Raw genomic sequence first — 18,361 nt, 5'->3', positions numbered from 1 at the left:
CTTGTGTTGTTGTTACTTAATTACCTAATGCCATATGCGTTATTTCATAGTTAAAAAAAAAAAAAAAAAAAAAAACTAATATTGTTTTAAAATGTAAAAAACCAATCCAAACATGTGTCTGGTTCTGTATGTGTTAAAAACAACATTACTTACAGAATGTTCCATCATGTTAAAATTAAGATAAATATAAAGTCTAATGTACTTTCATGAACAATCATAATAGTGGGTCATGCGTTGTGGATGATTTATTAAAATGATGTGAATGTGTTACTTGGAAAGAAATTAGATTTGCAATTTTACCGTGCTTCATACGGCAGGTGAAGTAGTGAACACCAGCAACGGATCCGTCGTTCTTCCCCTCTGGTTGCTGAAGCTCCACGCCGGCCCAGAGACCCCCAGCGAACTCAGTGCTACCACAGAAGCGCAGGGTCCCCACCTAAAGGCATGCACAGCACACTCTTAAAAATAAAAAAAAGGAATTAAAGAGAGACGTCCGTTTTTAATGTTCGAAAATGACACAGAGGCCACCAGCGCTGCGTTCTTAGTTAAGTCCTTGAGCGGAAACGAGAGAACTCCGCAGGGAATAGCAGGCAAAATTGTTTTCTAGCTGTGTGGGGTCGTAGAAAGATAATGCTCATTCAATAGACCTGTTTCATGCCAGCTTTATCATGCCCTGTCCTCCAGAAAGCAATGAAAAGTGATTATTCTTGCACAGTGACACCCACGCACCTACGGAGCGGGCGTGCATTCAGGAAAAGTGCAAAGCGGACCCCGGTTTTTGTAAGCCTACGTTTCGTAAACAGCTAAATTAAAGCTGATAGAAACGGCTTTAAAGGAGTAAAAAAGAGATCAGAGAGAACAGGCGGAGCAGAGGCGGCTCGATGATAATGGAGTTTTGATTAGCCAATCTATGGATTTCTGCTGCTCGCTGCACTTTAGTCCCTGTGCGCAATGGGATTTAATTAATAGCTAATTTTTCTATGCGCCTCTACGAGTATGCAGTTGGAACTCCCGATTTAAAGCAAAGATACCAATAAGAATTTTTTTTATGTATTGTACTTAGTTAACTATTGTATAAGTATTACTGCGGTACTTCAAAATTTACCATGGTACGACCATAAGACTAGGTGGTATATTAAGATAATTAAGAGATTTTTTTTTTATCTCTTAATAATAGATTAAGATTGAATTATTTGTCACATGTACCTTATAGTACAGTAAAATGATTTATTTTAGACAGACAAACAGGTCCGATCTGTGTGTAAACGGCAGCGTATGGAAGGGAAACATCCTCAGTTGCCAAGTCAACCACCAGCTGGAAAATTTATCAACGCTTACAGTTTTCTGGCATTCTCGAGGGTCAGAAGTATTGGAACATTCAGGAAAAAGGTTCAACAATCAACAGTGCTCGTTACAGTGAGACGCTTATTGAGGAAGCTGAAGCCTAAACTTCAGATTAAATGCAGAGGACTGATATCTGAGGGCGTTGTGGTCTCGCGTGACAATGCACGTCACTCCTGATGAAGAAGTGAAGACAGCGCTGCATTCATGGTCAGCTTAAAACATATGAAAGCTTGCTGACAGATCAACAAAGTGTATTGAAAAGCAAGGAAGGAATTTATGTATTTGTCTTTTTAAGAAGTTTATTAAAACTAATTCTACAGCCAGATCATTTTTGACTGTCGTATTTAAAAAAAAAAATTTTAAGTTTGTTAAGAATTGTAAGAATGTAATATTGAGTTTGGGTATTCATAAAATTATGATATTAAAAGTATTGCTACAGAAGTTAAATCAGCACCTAAATGATTATTGTGACAATATCGTATCAGCTCGTCCGTGGTCATTCTCCTACTAGTTAATACTGATTGTCGATACATCCATCCATCAAATATTAAGAGACTACACACGAATCTAACTGTTTAACTGACACTGAGCAAATCTGTGCTTCTATAGAAACATCAATTAGTATACAGCAGATAAACTCACTCACTTCTGGAACTGATCCAGTCAAGGTCAACGTTTCAGCAAGGTAAAATGTCTGAGATATTTTTTTTTCTTCTTTAATAGCTTTCTTCGTGTCTGAAGTATATTCTAAAGGTGTCCTCAGGCATACAAATTAGTAACAAGAAGGACTAGATTTGACGGTAGCAGAGTCATCCATATCTACTTGTTCTAATTATTATGTGTAATAACATTTTTTTTGAATAATTTAGTTTGAAATATTGAGCACTTCTACACAATTCATACAACATAATTGCGCATTAAAAGCTTAGCTGTTAGAAATGTAAAACACTGGGTTTTCAAGTGCAACCCACACCTTAAACAGATACTGGTGCAAGAAGTGGTTGTGAAGCTCTTAAGGGGAGAGGTGGGAAGTTTTTTTGGCAGCTGGAGTTTTATGCTGGAGCCAAAACCTGTAATCATTAAACACAGGCGTAGGATTCGTAAAAAAAAAAAAAAAAAGAAAGAAAACGTGGGCAGAAGTCGAGCAAGGGAGAGAGCAGACTCAAAAGAGGTTTGAGTTGCTTACCAGGATAGAAATGGACAATATGATTGTGTATAATTCATACATCCTTGGGCAATAAACCTTATAAAAAAGAGCTACACACTCTTTTTAGTTGCTGTTATTTTAAACCAAATGATAAGACCTGAAAGTACCTTCTGTCCGGCAATGACGACCTTGTCTCCAACGTGGATGCCCATATTGGCGAGGTGTGCTTGGGCCCTCTCCGAGTAAAGGTCGAGGGATTGTCCGGGTACGCGGGGACGAGGAGTGAGGGGTTGGGGTAGAGCGTCCCTCAGCAACGTCCGAAGCTCTTTGGCTTGAGCTGCAGCATCTGCCATCTCAAGAGGCATGTCCAGAGGTTCAGGCACCACGTCCACAGGACACTGTCCCTTATCGTTCTGCTCAGACAGAACCAGAAAACAATCCTGAAACCACTTTATTTTATTATTATTATTATTATTATTATTATTATTATTAATATTTGTATTATCATTATTATTATTATTATTATTTGTATTATCATTATTATTATTTGTATTATTATTATTATTATTATTATTATTATTATTATTATTTGTATTATCATCATTATTATTTGTATTATCATTATTATTATTTGTATTATTATTATTATTATTATTATTATTATTATTATTTTTCCCAAAGAATGTCTTCTTTATTCTAGAACAAAGTATTATTGGCAGATCTAGCCTTTTGTTTTTGTAAACAAAAAACATTATCGTAAATATTTTGTTATAAAGAAATTGCGAAGGAGGCAAATAAGACTCTGGAGATCAGAGGTTCATGATGGCGCAGGTTTGTAAACAACCATTAGATACTACTTGAAAATAGTGCAAAAAGGTTTGAATGGAAGAAGTTCTTGCTACCCTGGAATCATAGAAAATGTAGCTTTTACACCCAGCGCCACTGAAACTAAAATGAAATAAAGTGTCAACATGCCAAAGCATAGTGAGAGTTCGTGAGAGTGATAGAAAGGGAGCGAGAGGAAGAGTGAGGGGGGATTAATTTCACATTATAAACACACAAAAAAAAGTCCTACTGTACTGTATATTATTGTGAACCATGAAACAGTAAGAAAGCAGCAAGGCATGGACATATATATATATATATATATATATACAGTACAGTATGTATGTACAGTCATGTACAAAAGTCACTATTTTTTTATAGTAGTGGCTCTTCGTATTAGGCAAATACATCAGACAAACATCATATAATTTTTTTCATAGTGCCATTATTTAAAACTTATTACAGAAATTTGAACCCCGCCTTTAAAAAGTTGGAAATGAAACTCCTGGTGCTCATTCTGCTTTAACTGATTTGGATGCAGTTTTATGTCCGTTTAGGACAGACGAGGCTTTCTCCTGCCAACCTGCCAAACGAACCCTACATGTTCAGTCTTCTTCTAATTGTGCAGTCAGGGACGTTTAACATGTTCAGGGAGGCCTGTAGGGTCTGAGATATAGATATTTTTTTTTTTGTACTTCTCTGAGCATTGCACGGTCTGACCCTGGGACGTCCACTCCTGGGAAGACTGGTGACGGTCCAGAATGCTTTGCTCTTGTGAATAATCTTTCTTATTGTTTAATGTTAGTCTCCAAATTGTTTAGAACTATTTTTTTTTATCCCTTTCCAGATTGATGTGCAGCAACAATTGCATCTCTAAGACCACTGCTTGTGTCTTTCCCTCTTGGCATTGTGTTAACACACACCTGAATGCTGCCAAAAAGTCTGCTTTTATCGAGGTCTGCACACCTGCTGATAATCAATTAGCAACATCTGGCTGCGACTTACCCTCTTAAATTCTTGCCCACGTGCTTTTTATTCGTCTTGGCTTCAGTTATTGTTGAATAAATAATGGCACATTAAAAAAAAAAAAGAAAAGAAAAAAGATCAAATGATTTTTAAACAAAAACACATGCAATTAAAAGACGGGGTGCTAACTTTTATACATGCATGTACTTACAGTACTTGATTACTTCCTTATTTAACCAACAAAATAGTCCTACTTTCTCCGACTTGACCCAGAACCTTGTGAATTCGCACATCAAAGTTTGTGTGAAGCAGAAGTATTCACTTGCGAAACCCTTTTTTTTTTTTTTCAAATCCGGCATATTTTCCTCTTCAGTAAACCAGCTTTTCGATTTCATTTGGTCTGACTGCTGCTTTAGCTGAAAAAAGCAGAGTTTTCAAGTGGCGTCCGCATTGCTATAGCAAGGGGTCCAAAACATAAATAAATAAATAAATAGATAAATAAATAGATTCTATTGCTAAACAGTTAACAGGCACCTCAGAACCTCATGTTTCAGCAAGTTGGGACTGCGTACAAGCCCTGCACCCTGATCCACCTTTCTAATAAACTGCTCAGGTAGCGACATCCAGTATAACGCACTGGTCAAGTCCCCTATAACCCAAAGGATAAGCAGATTTCATATATATATATATTCTCCAGTCATCAGTACAAGACCTCGACTACTGTAGACATTTACGCGTCTCTGGATTTAGATAAACGCTGTAATGTTGCATAGGTTTGTTGAAACACGGTGATGATGATTGTGTGAATGTGTGCTGTAGTTAAAGGTAAACGCAATTCAATGAAATATTATTGTGCAATTTTAGTTTTTTGTTTTTTTGCTCAGCAGTGCGAGTCATCATTCTGAGAAAACACTCGCGTTAGCTGATAGAACACATTCAAATACTTAAAAGATAATAATAACTTACGCCTTGGGACACACTAAAAATCATTTTTAAATCTATTTTTGCCCAGCTTGTAACTCATTTCCTAACGTGCCTCAAGATTTCTCTTGAATCCAACAAACTGTAACTTGTATTAAATTAAAACTGCTTTAATATGGGAACCTGGAGGGGAAAGAAAAACAAAATATGTTCCAAACACCAAGAATAAACTGTCATAAAAGATCACAGCTTACTTTCCCTTTATAACAAACACACACACACACAAAAAAAAAAAAAAATAATAATAATAAAAAATACCTGCAGCATTTAATCAATTTATTCATGAGGGGGAAAAAAGGTACAGTAATGCATCCTTTTATGTTTTTAAACTCCGCAGATTTTGGCAGAATGAAGACTGTCCTTAACGTGTTTCCTGTGATTTAAATAAACAAAGTAAATAAATCTGGGAACAAAAAAATAAATAGAAATGTTTAATTCCTAAATGAAGTTTGCTGCTGTTCACAGAGGGAGGTTTCCCGTAGGCCAGGCAACATCCTGCACTCCGGCTCTGCCCTGTGCCTGCGCACCCTGCTTGCATTTCAGCGTGGCACTCAATCAAACCAGCTGCGCGAGCCGGTCGAATGCAGAGCCAGTCGCCTAAATATCCTACACCCTCCTCTCTCTCTCTCTCTGCTTCTTCCACGATGCAATGCGACAGGCACAGAACTGGCACCGAAAAAGCCAACATGGCCAGCAGTGAAGTGTCATGCTTGACATTAACCGAGTAACAAGATTAAGTGTTGCACGAGACAAAAAAAAAAAAAAGGAACCGCGGCCGACAAAAGAAGGAAGACAAACATGGTTACGATTTAACGCGGCCCTAACTCGCGCTTAAATATAGTAGCCGGACCTTTTTATGACGAGGACGCCTTTCTATTATACAGATGAGGCTGGAGAGACTTTGTGACTTTTTCGTATATATTTTCGAGTGGACGTCACGTTCCATTATTAGACGTGCGCGAGTGTACTGCTCGAGGGAATGAGGGTGCTCTAGATTTAATATGGTAAGATATTCAAAAAGTCTGAGCCACAGGGTCGTGTTGCTCTACAGCACAGTGTAGCACATCTTCTTTTTTCGCTCCGAGGTGCAAAGTGTGTGGGAGCCAAGTGAACACAAACACACACACACACAAGCGATCATTTGTAGTCCTGGCTCAATAAGGAGGATTTTTTAGAGGGCACTGACCACAGATACTAGATAACAACATGCAACAAATGATGGAAGCTACAGATGATTAAAAGATGCAAAAAAAAAGGCTCTAATATATATATATATATAGAGAGAGAGAGAGAAAGAGAAAGAGAGAGAGAGATATGGAGACATAATGTAAAATATAATGAAGGCTGAATTGAACAGCACACTCGTGACTTGTTCCATCACTCCCAGTGGAAGCATCGCAGTTTTCATCGACACTGAGCTGATGTTTGGATCAGACCCACCTTGGACCCACCTGAGTTCGCTACGGGAAATCATTACTGATATTTGAACGCGGCTCTTAAAAAGCTTCAAATGAAACCAAGAGTCGTTGCTTATTATGGCTGGTGCTCGGTCTGCTTTTACTGTTAGTATTTGTACTTTTACCATCACTGTCGCTATAACCATCGGGCAGCGATAAAACCACAACGATCTAGACACACTAAAGCAAAGCGGATTAAAAATTGCATGCTGCGAAAATATCTAAAGCAGCATCTTCCTAACAAACATGCGACCTCATAAAGCATGTTACAGTGTTTAAACCGTATCTTTGATACCGAGTTATTAAAAAATGCTGCGTATGTAAAAGGTAGAAATGTCTCCCAGTCTGAGGTCATTTTTATAACTATAATAGCTAAATAAATATAGAAAGCAAACTAAATACTGTGTTGTGTAAAATAAATCAATACAATTTACCCCCAAAAAAATGTAAATAAAAAGATGACATCATGATGACGCTCATTCATGAGCTATTTTTGCGGCCGATATACTGAATGTTTGTTCCAAGGAAAGGAAATATCAGTGGAGATTCAGGAGGGATTATATACTGTAGCATATGTTAAATGCTTTAATATCAGCTACTGTGTGCACGTGCGAGTGTGTGTGTGTGTATACGCGAGCTCTGAAGCTCTGCCAAGTACGGCCTTGGGCGTAAAAACTTCTCACACACACACACACACACACACACACACACACACGTTTAAATTGTATTTTGGTTTCCAGTTGAAGAAGAAATGCTGTATGATATTTAATTCCTATTGGATGTTTTCTTGTCAATCAGAACCAGCCAATCAGAATTGGCCTTCCTCCCGCCTCTGATTGGCCTGGTTTTTAAGCACGCTGTCAGGCTGTGCGAGCTCGTCTAAGATTTTGATGGAAGGTGAAAGAGGTTGCGTCAAGCGGAAAACCTATTTGTGTAAGCGCAAAAGAGGCATTAACATGACGCCATATGATTCATATCGCTGTAAGTGTAATAATGTTACTTCACTGCAAGATGTGAGACTTTATACTGTCATACTGACCCCAACCCCACACACACACACACACACACGGTAAACCTATTGCCAGGGGTTTAATCGGTCTGACACCATAACATCTTCAATTACACAGAGATAAATAAAATGTTCCATGACACCAGTGATGACTTAATACTGACTCACTCACTCACTCACTCATCTTCTATACTACTTTATCCTGTATTCAGGGCCATGAGGGGCCTGGAGCCCATCCCAGGAGACAAGGCAGGGTGCCAATCCATTGGACATACAAACACTCATACACACACTCACACACTCATTCACACACTACAGGCAATTTGGGAACGCCAATAAACCTAACCTGCATATCTTTGGATTGTGGGAGGAACCTGGAAGGAACCCGAAGGAAACCCACCAAGCACGGGGAGAACATGTGAACTCCATGCACACAGAGACGGGAATCGAGCCTGGACGCTAATCGAACTCGGACCCTGGAGGTGCAAGGCGACAGTACTGACCACTACACCACTTGGTTTAAAAAAAAAAAAAAACATGTGTGATCAATTTACACACACACACACACACACACACACACACACACACACACACATATTATATATGTATTATACAGATTTAAGTTTGAGTCATGTTTTTTTTCTTTATTAACTTTAGGTAATAATTAAATTTAATCCATTTCCTTTAAGTTTATTTGTAAAAATTATCAATAAAAATTAAGAGAATTTTTAAAATATAAATTACAATCAGTTTTTCCTGATCAGCCAGTTGGGGGCGACGGCTTTAAAAAAAAAAAAAAAATCCCCTAACATTATTAGTAATATGAGTATTGTCTTATATTTTTTGTCTGTTATTAGTCACTATAATTCTTATTGGTAATGACAGTAATACTAGTATATTTTAGTATCTTATGTATTAAAATATTTGCTGTTATGTACTGTTATTTACTGTTTTACCTATTTAAATCATAGTTAAATGTATAATATAGGTATTATTGCTATTTAAGTTGGTATAATTATTGATTGTTACTACTATCATTAATATTAGCGTTCTCATGATTGATTTTTCTGCTGTTATTACTTTAAATGTTATTATTAGCATTAGTATTGATTTGCTATTATTATTATTATTATACTTGCTCAAATACCTTCATCCTACTGGTACTGTTAATATTCATATGTTTCTTTTTTCATATATCACTCTGGATAAGAACATCTGTTAAATGCAGTATAGCTATCATAAATACTTTTTTCTATTAATATTAGTATAGTTTTTTTTTTTTTATTATTTTTTTGGTATTTCTGATGCATCTACACAGCCATGCCAATAAAGCTGCCTGGCTCTAACTCGACTAGTTATCTTATTTAAAGTCAGACTGGCATTACAGTAATGGAAGCTCGTGTCGGAGCTCTAGATTAGAAACTAGAAACTAATTGAATCTGAGAAATGATCACATTCCTGTAGATACACTCCGGGGTTTGATATTAAACAATTACTGATGTTCAGTGATTTCTCTGCTGCTGATACGAGTATGAAGTGTGAGTGTTCATAACTACTGAATGAATCATTGTTTCATACGGATGCTCGAACCACACAGCTACGGTATCACACCAGGCCTTGTGCTGGAGCTTAACGCGAGGCTCAGGCTTCAGACGTCCTAAACGTTACCACACTGCCCCCAAGTGGTGCACTTCGGCAGTGACGGACCTCCGACGTATCGATGAGTGAACGCTTGAGCTTTAAAACGTTGCAGGAGATAGCAGGACGAATTTGTTATGTTATTCGATATTCTCGTCGAATGCTGTTTTCTTCCTGCGCATCACTGACAGGCAGCCGCGCAAAGAGACCCTGTTCATTTCAAATCATCCTGACAGTGAAAACAAAAACAGCAATTAAAAGCACAGGACCGGGCAATCTTCATGAATAACAGTACTTTTATCCCTTCATTGTTTAGTTTAGTTTTCTCCTCTGATATTATTCCTCCTCCGCCGTTAGATTAAAGGCGCTGTTCGGCGCCGTCCCGCTCTCCGGGACGCGTGGGCTCTGATTCAGAGCCGACTCTATGCTGTGCTGTAGAACACGCAGGGAACCACACACGGCGTATCGTATCAGAGAGCGACATGAATGATTTCATGAATAATGTATTATACAGCAGGCAAGATTGAAACTCTCTGACTAAAAGGCCTTTCCATCAGCTCTGCCTTATAAACCAAATAAAGAATTTAACACGCTTTTTAAAGTTCCAAAGTCAAAATGTGAAATAAAATAGATTCAACTTACTACATAAATGAATCAGATAATTAACATTAATTACAGCATCGCATTCAGTTCATCTCAGGGCTAAAAGATATGTAAATATTATAGTGATGGGACTTATAACGCCACAGAAATGCTTTGCTCCAATATTATAAATTATATCAGTAGTAGTACTAGTAGTATTAGTAGAAATAATAATTTTAATAATAATTTTAAACTGACTGATAGATTAAGCAGCTGGTGTGATGTCAACATTTTGCAATTAAACTTTCAAATTATTTAATGTTAAATCTCTTATCATTTTATTTTTGCAAAAACATTTAAAGATATACAGCCTCCAATTTTTTTTATAAATAAAATGCACATTTTAATCTAAAAAGGAAAATGTATGTGTTACGCATACATTAAATAAAATTACAATTTTTTTTTTACTTAAAAAAAATCAATAAAATATTTTTATATAATTATGAACTAAATGGAAACAGCACACAAATGCTGATCTAGAATATCATGTATATTGGAACATGTTTTTACATAATTGTTTTATATGAAAATTATTTTATATTATAAATTCTGTATAAATAAACTAAAGGTTTTGTCTGTACATGGGTCAGAACTCGCTTTTTCAATGATATCTTTACACTTACATTTACTGTATTGGAGGGCCTGTTACCAGTCTCAGAAAAACTTCTGTCTGTCTGTACGTTTGTCCGCCCAGCCAGATTTTGTCTCAGCATCACACAAAACTGTCTGAACAGAATTGACTGAATCTCCTGCAGTCCTTAGATCTCCGCCTGAAGTTTAATCTGCACCATCAGTGAAATCTAAATGTTGAGTAAAAGTGATGTTATGAACAGTTATGTGTGGGATTTAATAATCTACTGTAAAATAATCTACTAATGCGCTACTGTCTCAATGTAAACAAACACCTGCACCAATAGATATTAATTAGAAAAGATAAAGTGAATATTTTGACTGGGATTAGTTCATATTTTCACTTTGGCTGAAATAACAGCGCTGAAGTGGTATAAGTGAATTTTATTTAACACGCTGGAGTGGTTTTAAGACAAAACTTCATCTTTATCCTTTTATCTACTTTTTCCATTTCTCATCTGTGATTCACTCTCCGATTACCGAACAGGGAGTGTATTTGTCTGAGCACCAAAGAAGGACAACTTAGTGTCCAGGGGCCAGGGGTAGCTCAGTGGATAAGGCATTGGACTACGGTTCGGACGATCCCTGGTTCAAACCCCACAACCACCAAGTTTCCACTGTTGGGCCCTTGAGCGTGGCCCTTAACCCTCAACTGCTCAGATGTGTAATGAGATAAAAATGTAAGTCGCTCTGGATAAGAGCGTCTGCCAAATGACTAAAAATGTAAATGTAAATGTAGTGTAAACAAGGCGTAAGATACTTCTCTCTAATATCATAGAAAGTAGTAGTACTAACCGTAGTAGCAAAATAATTGTAATAATAATTGTAATAATAATTTTAAACTGACTGATCGCAGCTGGTGTGATGTCAACATTTTGCAATTAAACTTTTAAATTAGTAAATGAGTCTCTTCTTTGTTCTTGGCAAAATTATTTAAAGATTATTTACAGTCTCCTATTTAAACATTTTTTATAAAAAATAAAATGCACATTTTAATAAAAAAAATTGAATGTATGAGTTTTATGCATTAAATAAAATTACAACCCTTTTTATACTTAAAAAACTAAAATATTATGACTTACTTCTTTGTAGTAATAAGTTAGACAGAGCGTTCCGCTGTACAGAAAGACTAACGTTAATTTAAAGCAAAATATTCCACTACTTAAGTACAAAGTGCAAGTTTGTAAGTAAAAATAAATAAAAGGACATTTATTTTTGTGGTCTATTTGCAAAACTAAACATCATGACACATACAGTATTGTGTATTACTGAAATGCCTTATTAATTCATAAAACCTCATGCCACGTTGTTATTTTTTCATAGCCGGTGTTAAAGTGAAACTAGGACCGGAGTAAAACATTTGAATGGTTGCGAGGGTTTCAAAGTAGGCTGCAGGTCCATGAATGATGATCCGTGGCTCGGGGAACGCTGCAGTCATGAACATTAATGAACATTAAGTAAGTGGAAGAGATGTGTGTACTGTATGCACAATCATTCATAAACACCACTTGCACATTACAGGAGCTCGGCTGGGAGTTATTGTCATATCCCTCTGGCCTCCTCCAAGCCATTTACATACAGTACATTGCGGCATTCTGGAAGACGGCCTTATCCAGAGCGACTTACACTTTTATCTTATTAATCATCAGAGCAGTTGAGGGCTAAGCCCCCTTCTCAAGGGTCCAACACAAGCAACTTGGTGGTGGTGGGACCATCCGACTGGTGCATCTACTGTACGCCTTAGCCACTGAGCTACCCCTGTCCCATTGTTAAGCCTTTAACGTTCCAGTTCCTCGAAGGTCAGGGTTCTACAGTACCTTAATGAGATTCAAACACTAGTGCAAAGTTGGAATAACTCCAGCGGGGGTCTAAATAGAAATGTTCTGTTATTCTGCACAATCAAAAGTCACGGTTTGACTTGAACACCCCTCATACACTTTATTGTATTAAGCTTTTCAATTTGTGTGCAGTCAGACACCTGCTGAAACAGGAAACACAAAGTGTTTTTTTTTTTTTTTTTTTTAAGCACTAGCTTTACACTTTCTGCCGCTGCACTTCTACTCGAACATGCTGTTGGATGAATTAAATCAAGTTCTGTTTAGAATCGGATTAAATAATTCATTTTGTCCTAGAGGTATATAAACTTTTGGAATTAATAAATCAAGCAATCTGAAATAATAATACAACTATGATATTTTATAGAACAGTTAAGATTACCATTTTTTTTTTTCTTTTTAAATACTAAATAAAACAACAAAATCCCAAACAGTACAACTGCAGATACCTGCTGAAATCTTTTATGCTATAAGCCGGACTTCAGGGGAAACTGAGAGTGGCCTTGCTGACCGTTTTGTCTAGCAGTGGCAAGAGATTTTAACAGCAATGGACATAAAATTAATTGCACGTCTAGTTTATCGTTAAAGGATACAATGAAGTACGGACATGTAAGGAGAAAAAAAAGGAAAAAAAAAAGAGCTGATTTACTCTTAGAACTTTGAAATGAATGTCATGTTTTGACAACCACCACTACATTCATTATTTATTGTATAAGCTGGACGACTTCCTACAGCTTCGAAACCACTTTGCTTGCAATATTTAGCACTTTTATAAACGATTTGCTGTGACTGGTGGTCCTGATGCAGCCCGAAAGCAAAGCAAAGAGTTTCTGTCACCACAATTTATAGATTATTAGTGTTTATTTATTTTTTTATTTAATAAAGAACAAATGTTGCATTCAGTATGGTGTTATTTCCACTTGCATTATCACTTATGTTACTGCAGCTATAATGTGAATCGTTATGCACCAGAATTATTCTGGAAAAAATGTTTACAGCTTTTTATTTTACCACTAAAGATTTGTCCTAAAAACTTCCAAGTAAAGAAGTAGGAAAAAAATTAATCAGAGAACATGCAAACTCCATGCACACAGTACGTATATACATGGCGGCGTAGTGGTTAGCATTGTCGCCCTCCAGGTTCGATATGTATATTTTATAATATTCAGCTTACATATGGGTTAATTTTTAATGTTTGGTAATTGTTCTTTTCTCAAAGGTGAAATTAAGCAGATTGTTTTCCAATTAGATTTAGCACAATGCTTTCTTTCGATAATGATACTATTATGAATGCTGATATTTTTCAATATGTGCTGATACCTTCACTTTAAGCCAGACGAACTAGATAAATAAAAAAATTGGATGAGAAAAGTTCTGGTGATAAATGTGTTATAGTAGCGGCGCATTCGATCCTAGACTCCATCCATCTATTCCGCCTTCTCCAGAATGATTAGATACATCATAATCTAAAATTCATGTCATGTTGTCAGGTTATTTTCCAAAAACGGAGCTGTGTCTTCGGGAGGAAGAACAGAGTGATATAGTGTGAATCATAAAATGAGTTTTATTTCTATATGTTTGCAAAAATAGCAATAAAGAAAAAAAGACTTTTTTATAGCAGATTGCTGCAGTTTCTAACAATACTCCTGGGTTTTAAGCTGCACAATAGGTTTCCATGCGTAATGCCTCATTTAAACATGTACATCATAAATAATCATTAATATAATACATGTTATAAAAAGTAAATAAATCCCGTTTCCATGCAGTATTTTTACAGCAGCAGATCGTACGCAGTTGCCCAGATTGTGCACTTTTTATACGCTCCCTAACTAACTCTGTTACTATAAAGCTTTCACCAGGAGAACAATTTCGTGTTTTGTCCTTTTTGTGTTTGTTTGTTTAAGAAACAAAAGAGGGGATCCTAAATGTGCGGTGCATGTTTAAAACAAACAAAAAAACTCAACAAAATGTTAATGAAATGTAACAACGTTTCAATTTTACTTAAAAATAGGTTCATGGTTAAATCTTACCTGATGAGACAAGTGCAAATAATCATCATTCAATGTTATCTGCATATACGAACCTGGATGCCTTAAGAAGTTTCGCCTTAAGAACAGAAATTTTGCAAAAAATTTGCCTCGCCGGCGTAAAAAGTTGCGCGTACGTCCGGGAACCGTTTAAAACCTCTTTGCATCAGTGGAAAGCCAAGCAAAGCCAGTTTAGCAATTTTTTGTGTTTTTCTTTCTGCATTTTGTTTAAGATTTAGTGAAGACTGTTAGCAAGAAGAAAAGGGAGCCGCATTCGGTTTGACTTTAAAAGCAGTTTGAAGTTTATTGTCTATCTATTTCATGTTTTACTTAATTTGCATGTCTTTTTGTAAATGCTTTAATTGTTTTTATTCGCAAAAATATGATTATAGTGTTGGAAATTGGTAATATTGGTAAAATTTTTGTGTGGCTGGAACGGATTATCTGCATTTATATTATTTCCTATACGACAATGCGTTTCACTATACGGAATTTCAGCTTAAGATCTCACCTCCGGGACGATTACATTCGCATGCTGAAGTCTCGCTGTATCGTTAATCTGCCGGGGCACTGTCCTCAAAAGTGTTGATAAAAAGTGTTATCCAAAGAGTGAAGTTTCTTTCATTATCTGGTCTCACATCATGTGTTGAATAAAAATCCACAAGGGTAAACTCAGTCAGCGCTTTATTGTTATTCCGCTTGGCAGTAATATCATGGAGATGCCGATATCTGTGGAGGGCATGAATGTTTTGATTGTGGATCATGTGACTGCACAAGCTTTATAATCGTTTAATTCTTAACTGTTCATCTGGAGCATTTGCAATTCAAGTCCCTGTGTTGAAGTTGTAACTACGAGGGGTGTTCAAGTCAAACCAGGACTTTTGATGAAATTTCTGGTGAATGAAGACATTTGAATTGAAACTGATTGACTTTCAAACACAGAACAATCTTAGCTGCAGTAAAACTTGTGAAGGGTGCAAACGTTTTAAAGAAGGCCGTACGTCCTTGAATGACGATCCTGGCTGAATGTGAACATTCAGTGCCTGAAACTTGAAAACCTTGCCGAAGAGACGCGTCTGTCTGTAAGAACTGTGCACACAATCATTCACTAACACCACTTACAGAAACTCGGCTGGGAGATATTGTAACGTCCCTCGTACAGTCCTGACCTCGCTCCAAGAAATTTCCATACAGTATGTTTAATGTTCCACAAACATTAAAGGAGTTCCTGGGAGGCCGGCGTTTCAGACGTGAATCAGACAGACAGTCCGATCATGAGAAAACTTTCTACCTTGGTGTCCAAGCGCTAGTGAAACATTGGGATAAGTGCATTAGTGTATCAGGGGATTATATAGAGACATAAAGGGAGTGTTTACTCTCAGAACTGTCCTGTTATTCTGTTCAATCAAAAGTTTAACTTTGAATTCCCCTTGTATGGCAAGTACATTAATAACTTAACTTAGATCAAACTAATCACCAAACAAACAACAAGAGTCCAAACAAATTTAAGAATTCATCAGTGTTGCGTGCTATAAATCGTTTATAATATAAATTGGAGACAAGTTGTAATTAATCGGAGTGGTAAGATATACTGTACATTATGCAGCTCCACGCATGACATGACTATTAAAACCTCTGCTGATGGATTATGATCGTCGATCACAAAGAAGATTAGAAAATGCTGCGTTTTTCATAAGGGTAAACAATATCAATAATTACCATTTAGAAAGTGTGGAAGCTGCTGCTCGAGCGGTTCAGGACTTCTGGCTGTGATGCTTTGTGAGTGTAAAATGAGTCTAGGAAAAAGAAATGAGTATGGCTAATTTAACTTCATGCCCCTGGGAGCCGGCTGGAAGAGAGAAATAAAGGCCAGTCATGCGTGTGTGCGAGTGTGTGCGCGCGCGCGTGCGTGTGTGTGTGTGTGTGTGTGCAAATTAAGCTACGTTCTAAAAGTACCTTTCATGCAATCAGTTCTAAAAAAATTTCAAAAAAATAAAAACTTATATACTAAATATAAAGAAAAATAAATAAAAAGTAGTCAAATGCGGCGAGCTTTAAATAGAAACCCCGTCATGAGTCGATGCATTAACATGAGCTTCGAGTCTGGAGTCTGGAACACACTGCTACACAAGCAGAACCCCATTATTCAGGCACAATTACACTTAGACATTCAATATGTTAAGTTCTCTGGATGCCGTACATGCTGTTAAACATGGTGTACATTTAATCTGTGCATGGTGTACAATAAATCCTGCAGAAGTAAATCCACTAATTGTTCTCTTCTTAGAAGTTACATTACTCATCTCTTTAATGTGGTGAGCTGCCAGATCATATTTGGCACACACACACACACACACACAACAAATCACATGACCAAGAAGCCTCACTTGGCCAAGATAAAATGAGATTAAACTCTAATTTCATTAATATTAAATGTTAACCCAGATAGCAGGTCATACTTTAGATTAAATTCTTAAGAGAAAAGAACGGCACGAGGGCGAGACGAAAAGGATCCGTGGCCCGGTTATATTAAACCTTCCGTTGTCTGCACTTCTCAGCGCTTTCCGTTCAAGGCTCTAATATCCCCGGTCACTGCTGTACAGGTGTGGCCGTGTTACATCAGTTCATTTGTAACTGGGCAAACATTGAAGCCTCACTTGTGATTTGCATGGAAGCAGAGCAGTGTGCAGTGATATGCTATTTTTTTTATACCTTTGTACCCGGTGCAAACAAAATTTGAAGCGATACTCTAAGGAAGATAAAAGTTTCTCAAAGAGACGAGACATGGAATGGAAACTTTCTTAATTACACACGGAGATCAAGTTCAAAAGTCGACAATCAACAGACGCTAATTAAAGAACTGAAGCCTAAAAGTACTGAAGTTCTGAAAGCAGAAGTACGCCGATGAAGATTCACTTCTGATGAAGAACTGAAGACAGCGGTGCAACATCCATGGTTCGCAGCACAGCCTAAAACATTAATAATGAGAGAACACGAAAGCTTGTTGCCAGACGGACAAATTGTATTGAAAAGGAAGGAGATGATGTCGAAAAATTATATATTTGTCTTTTCTAAAATTTACTTTAAAAAAACCTACACTCGGAGTGCGGATAATTTTTGACTCACCCTTTGCTGTGCACAGCGTTGGCAACTATTTTCGATTAAAAGTAGCTAGATCTCGCAAAATCCGCTAATTTGCATATTGATTATGTCACCATGTCATTGTTGTATTTAGTATAATTTTTGATATACAAGTAATTTATTCTATTTATTATTATTAATTTATATTTTACCAAGTTATATTAGAGAATGTGATTTTTTTTAAAAAACATTAGCCAGAAAATAATTTCATCACTATGAACAATTTTAGGGCGTTTACAATGCAGCACGCACACACACACACACACACACACACACACACACCGAGTGTATATTACACCTTCATGGCACAGTGTGCGTCCATGCCCTGGCTGTGCTGCCAGTCAAAATGAAACTCGTACAAATAAACTATGTGCATATTTACAAAAGGACATTTTAGGGGTATATGCCAGTTGAGAGGTTTTATGGGTGTGTAAATCTGTGTTTGTGTGAAGGGTTATGAGGCTGTGTGCTTGGTACATTTTCACAACTAATAGAGTGACTGATTTGGTAGAAAGCTAAAACAGTCATTAAATACCATGAATAAAAACCCAAAACGAGCTCCCTAAGGGATTTGTGATTGCTCATGGGGATCTCTGGGGGAGGCATGCACATGCGTATCACATTATGTCTCTCAAAGTCTCTGTGCTCAATGCGAAGCTCCGTTCTTTAACTCATTGACCAGAGCAGAAGATGAGAGGGGCCTCCTTACTTCTCTCGAA

At 36.9% G+C, this 18,361-nt stretch overlaps 1 protein-coding gene across 2 annotated transcripts in view; it reads right to left on the bottom strand.

Moving 5' to 3' along the window:
• zgc:103755 (uncharacterized protein LOC449988 homolog) overlaps positions 1-18,361 on the bottom strand; it is a 77,004-nt gene that overhangs the window by 45,181 nt on the left and 13,462 nt on the right. For both annotated transcript variants that reach the window (XM_053509226.1, XM_053509225.1), the window contains exons 7-8: positions 2,659-2,904; positions 301-436 (exon numbers count right to left, since the gene is read on the bottom strand). In XM_053509226.1, the coding sequence (XP_053365201.1) occupies positions 301-436; positions 2,659-2,904 (382 nt within the window). The remainder of the gene's footprint in view (positions 1-300; positions 437-2,658; positions 2,905-18,361) is intronic.

Source organism: Clarias gariepinus, chromosome 13 (genome assembly GCF_024256425.1).
Source record: "Clarias gariepinus isolate MV-2021 ecotype Netherlands chromosome 13, CGAR_prim_01v2, whole genome shotgun sequence".
Classification (NCBI taxonomy): Eukaryota; Metazoa; Chordata; class Actinopteri; order Siluriformes; family Clariidae; genus Clarias; species Clarias gariepinus.
Note: the sequence above shows the minus strand (reverse complement) of the source record. Positions and strands in the feature narration are given on the sequence as shown.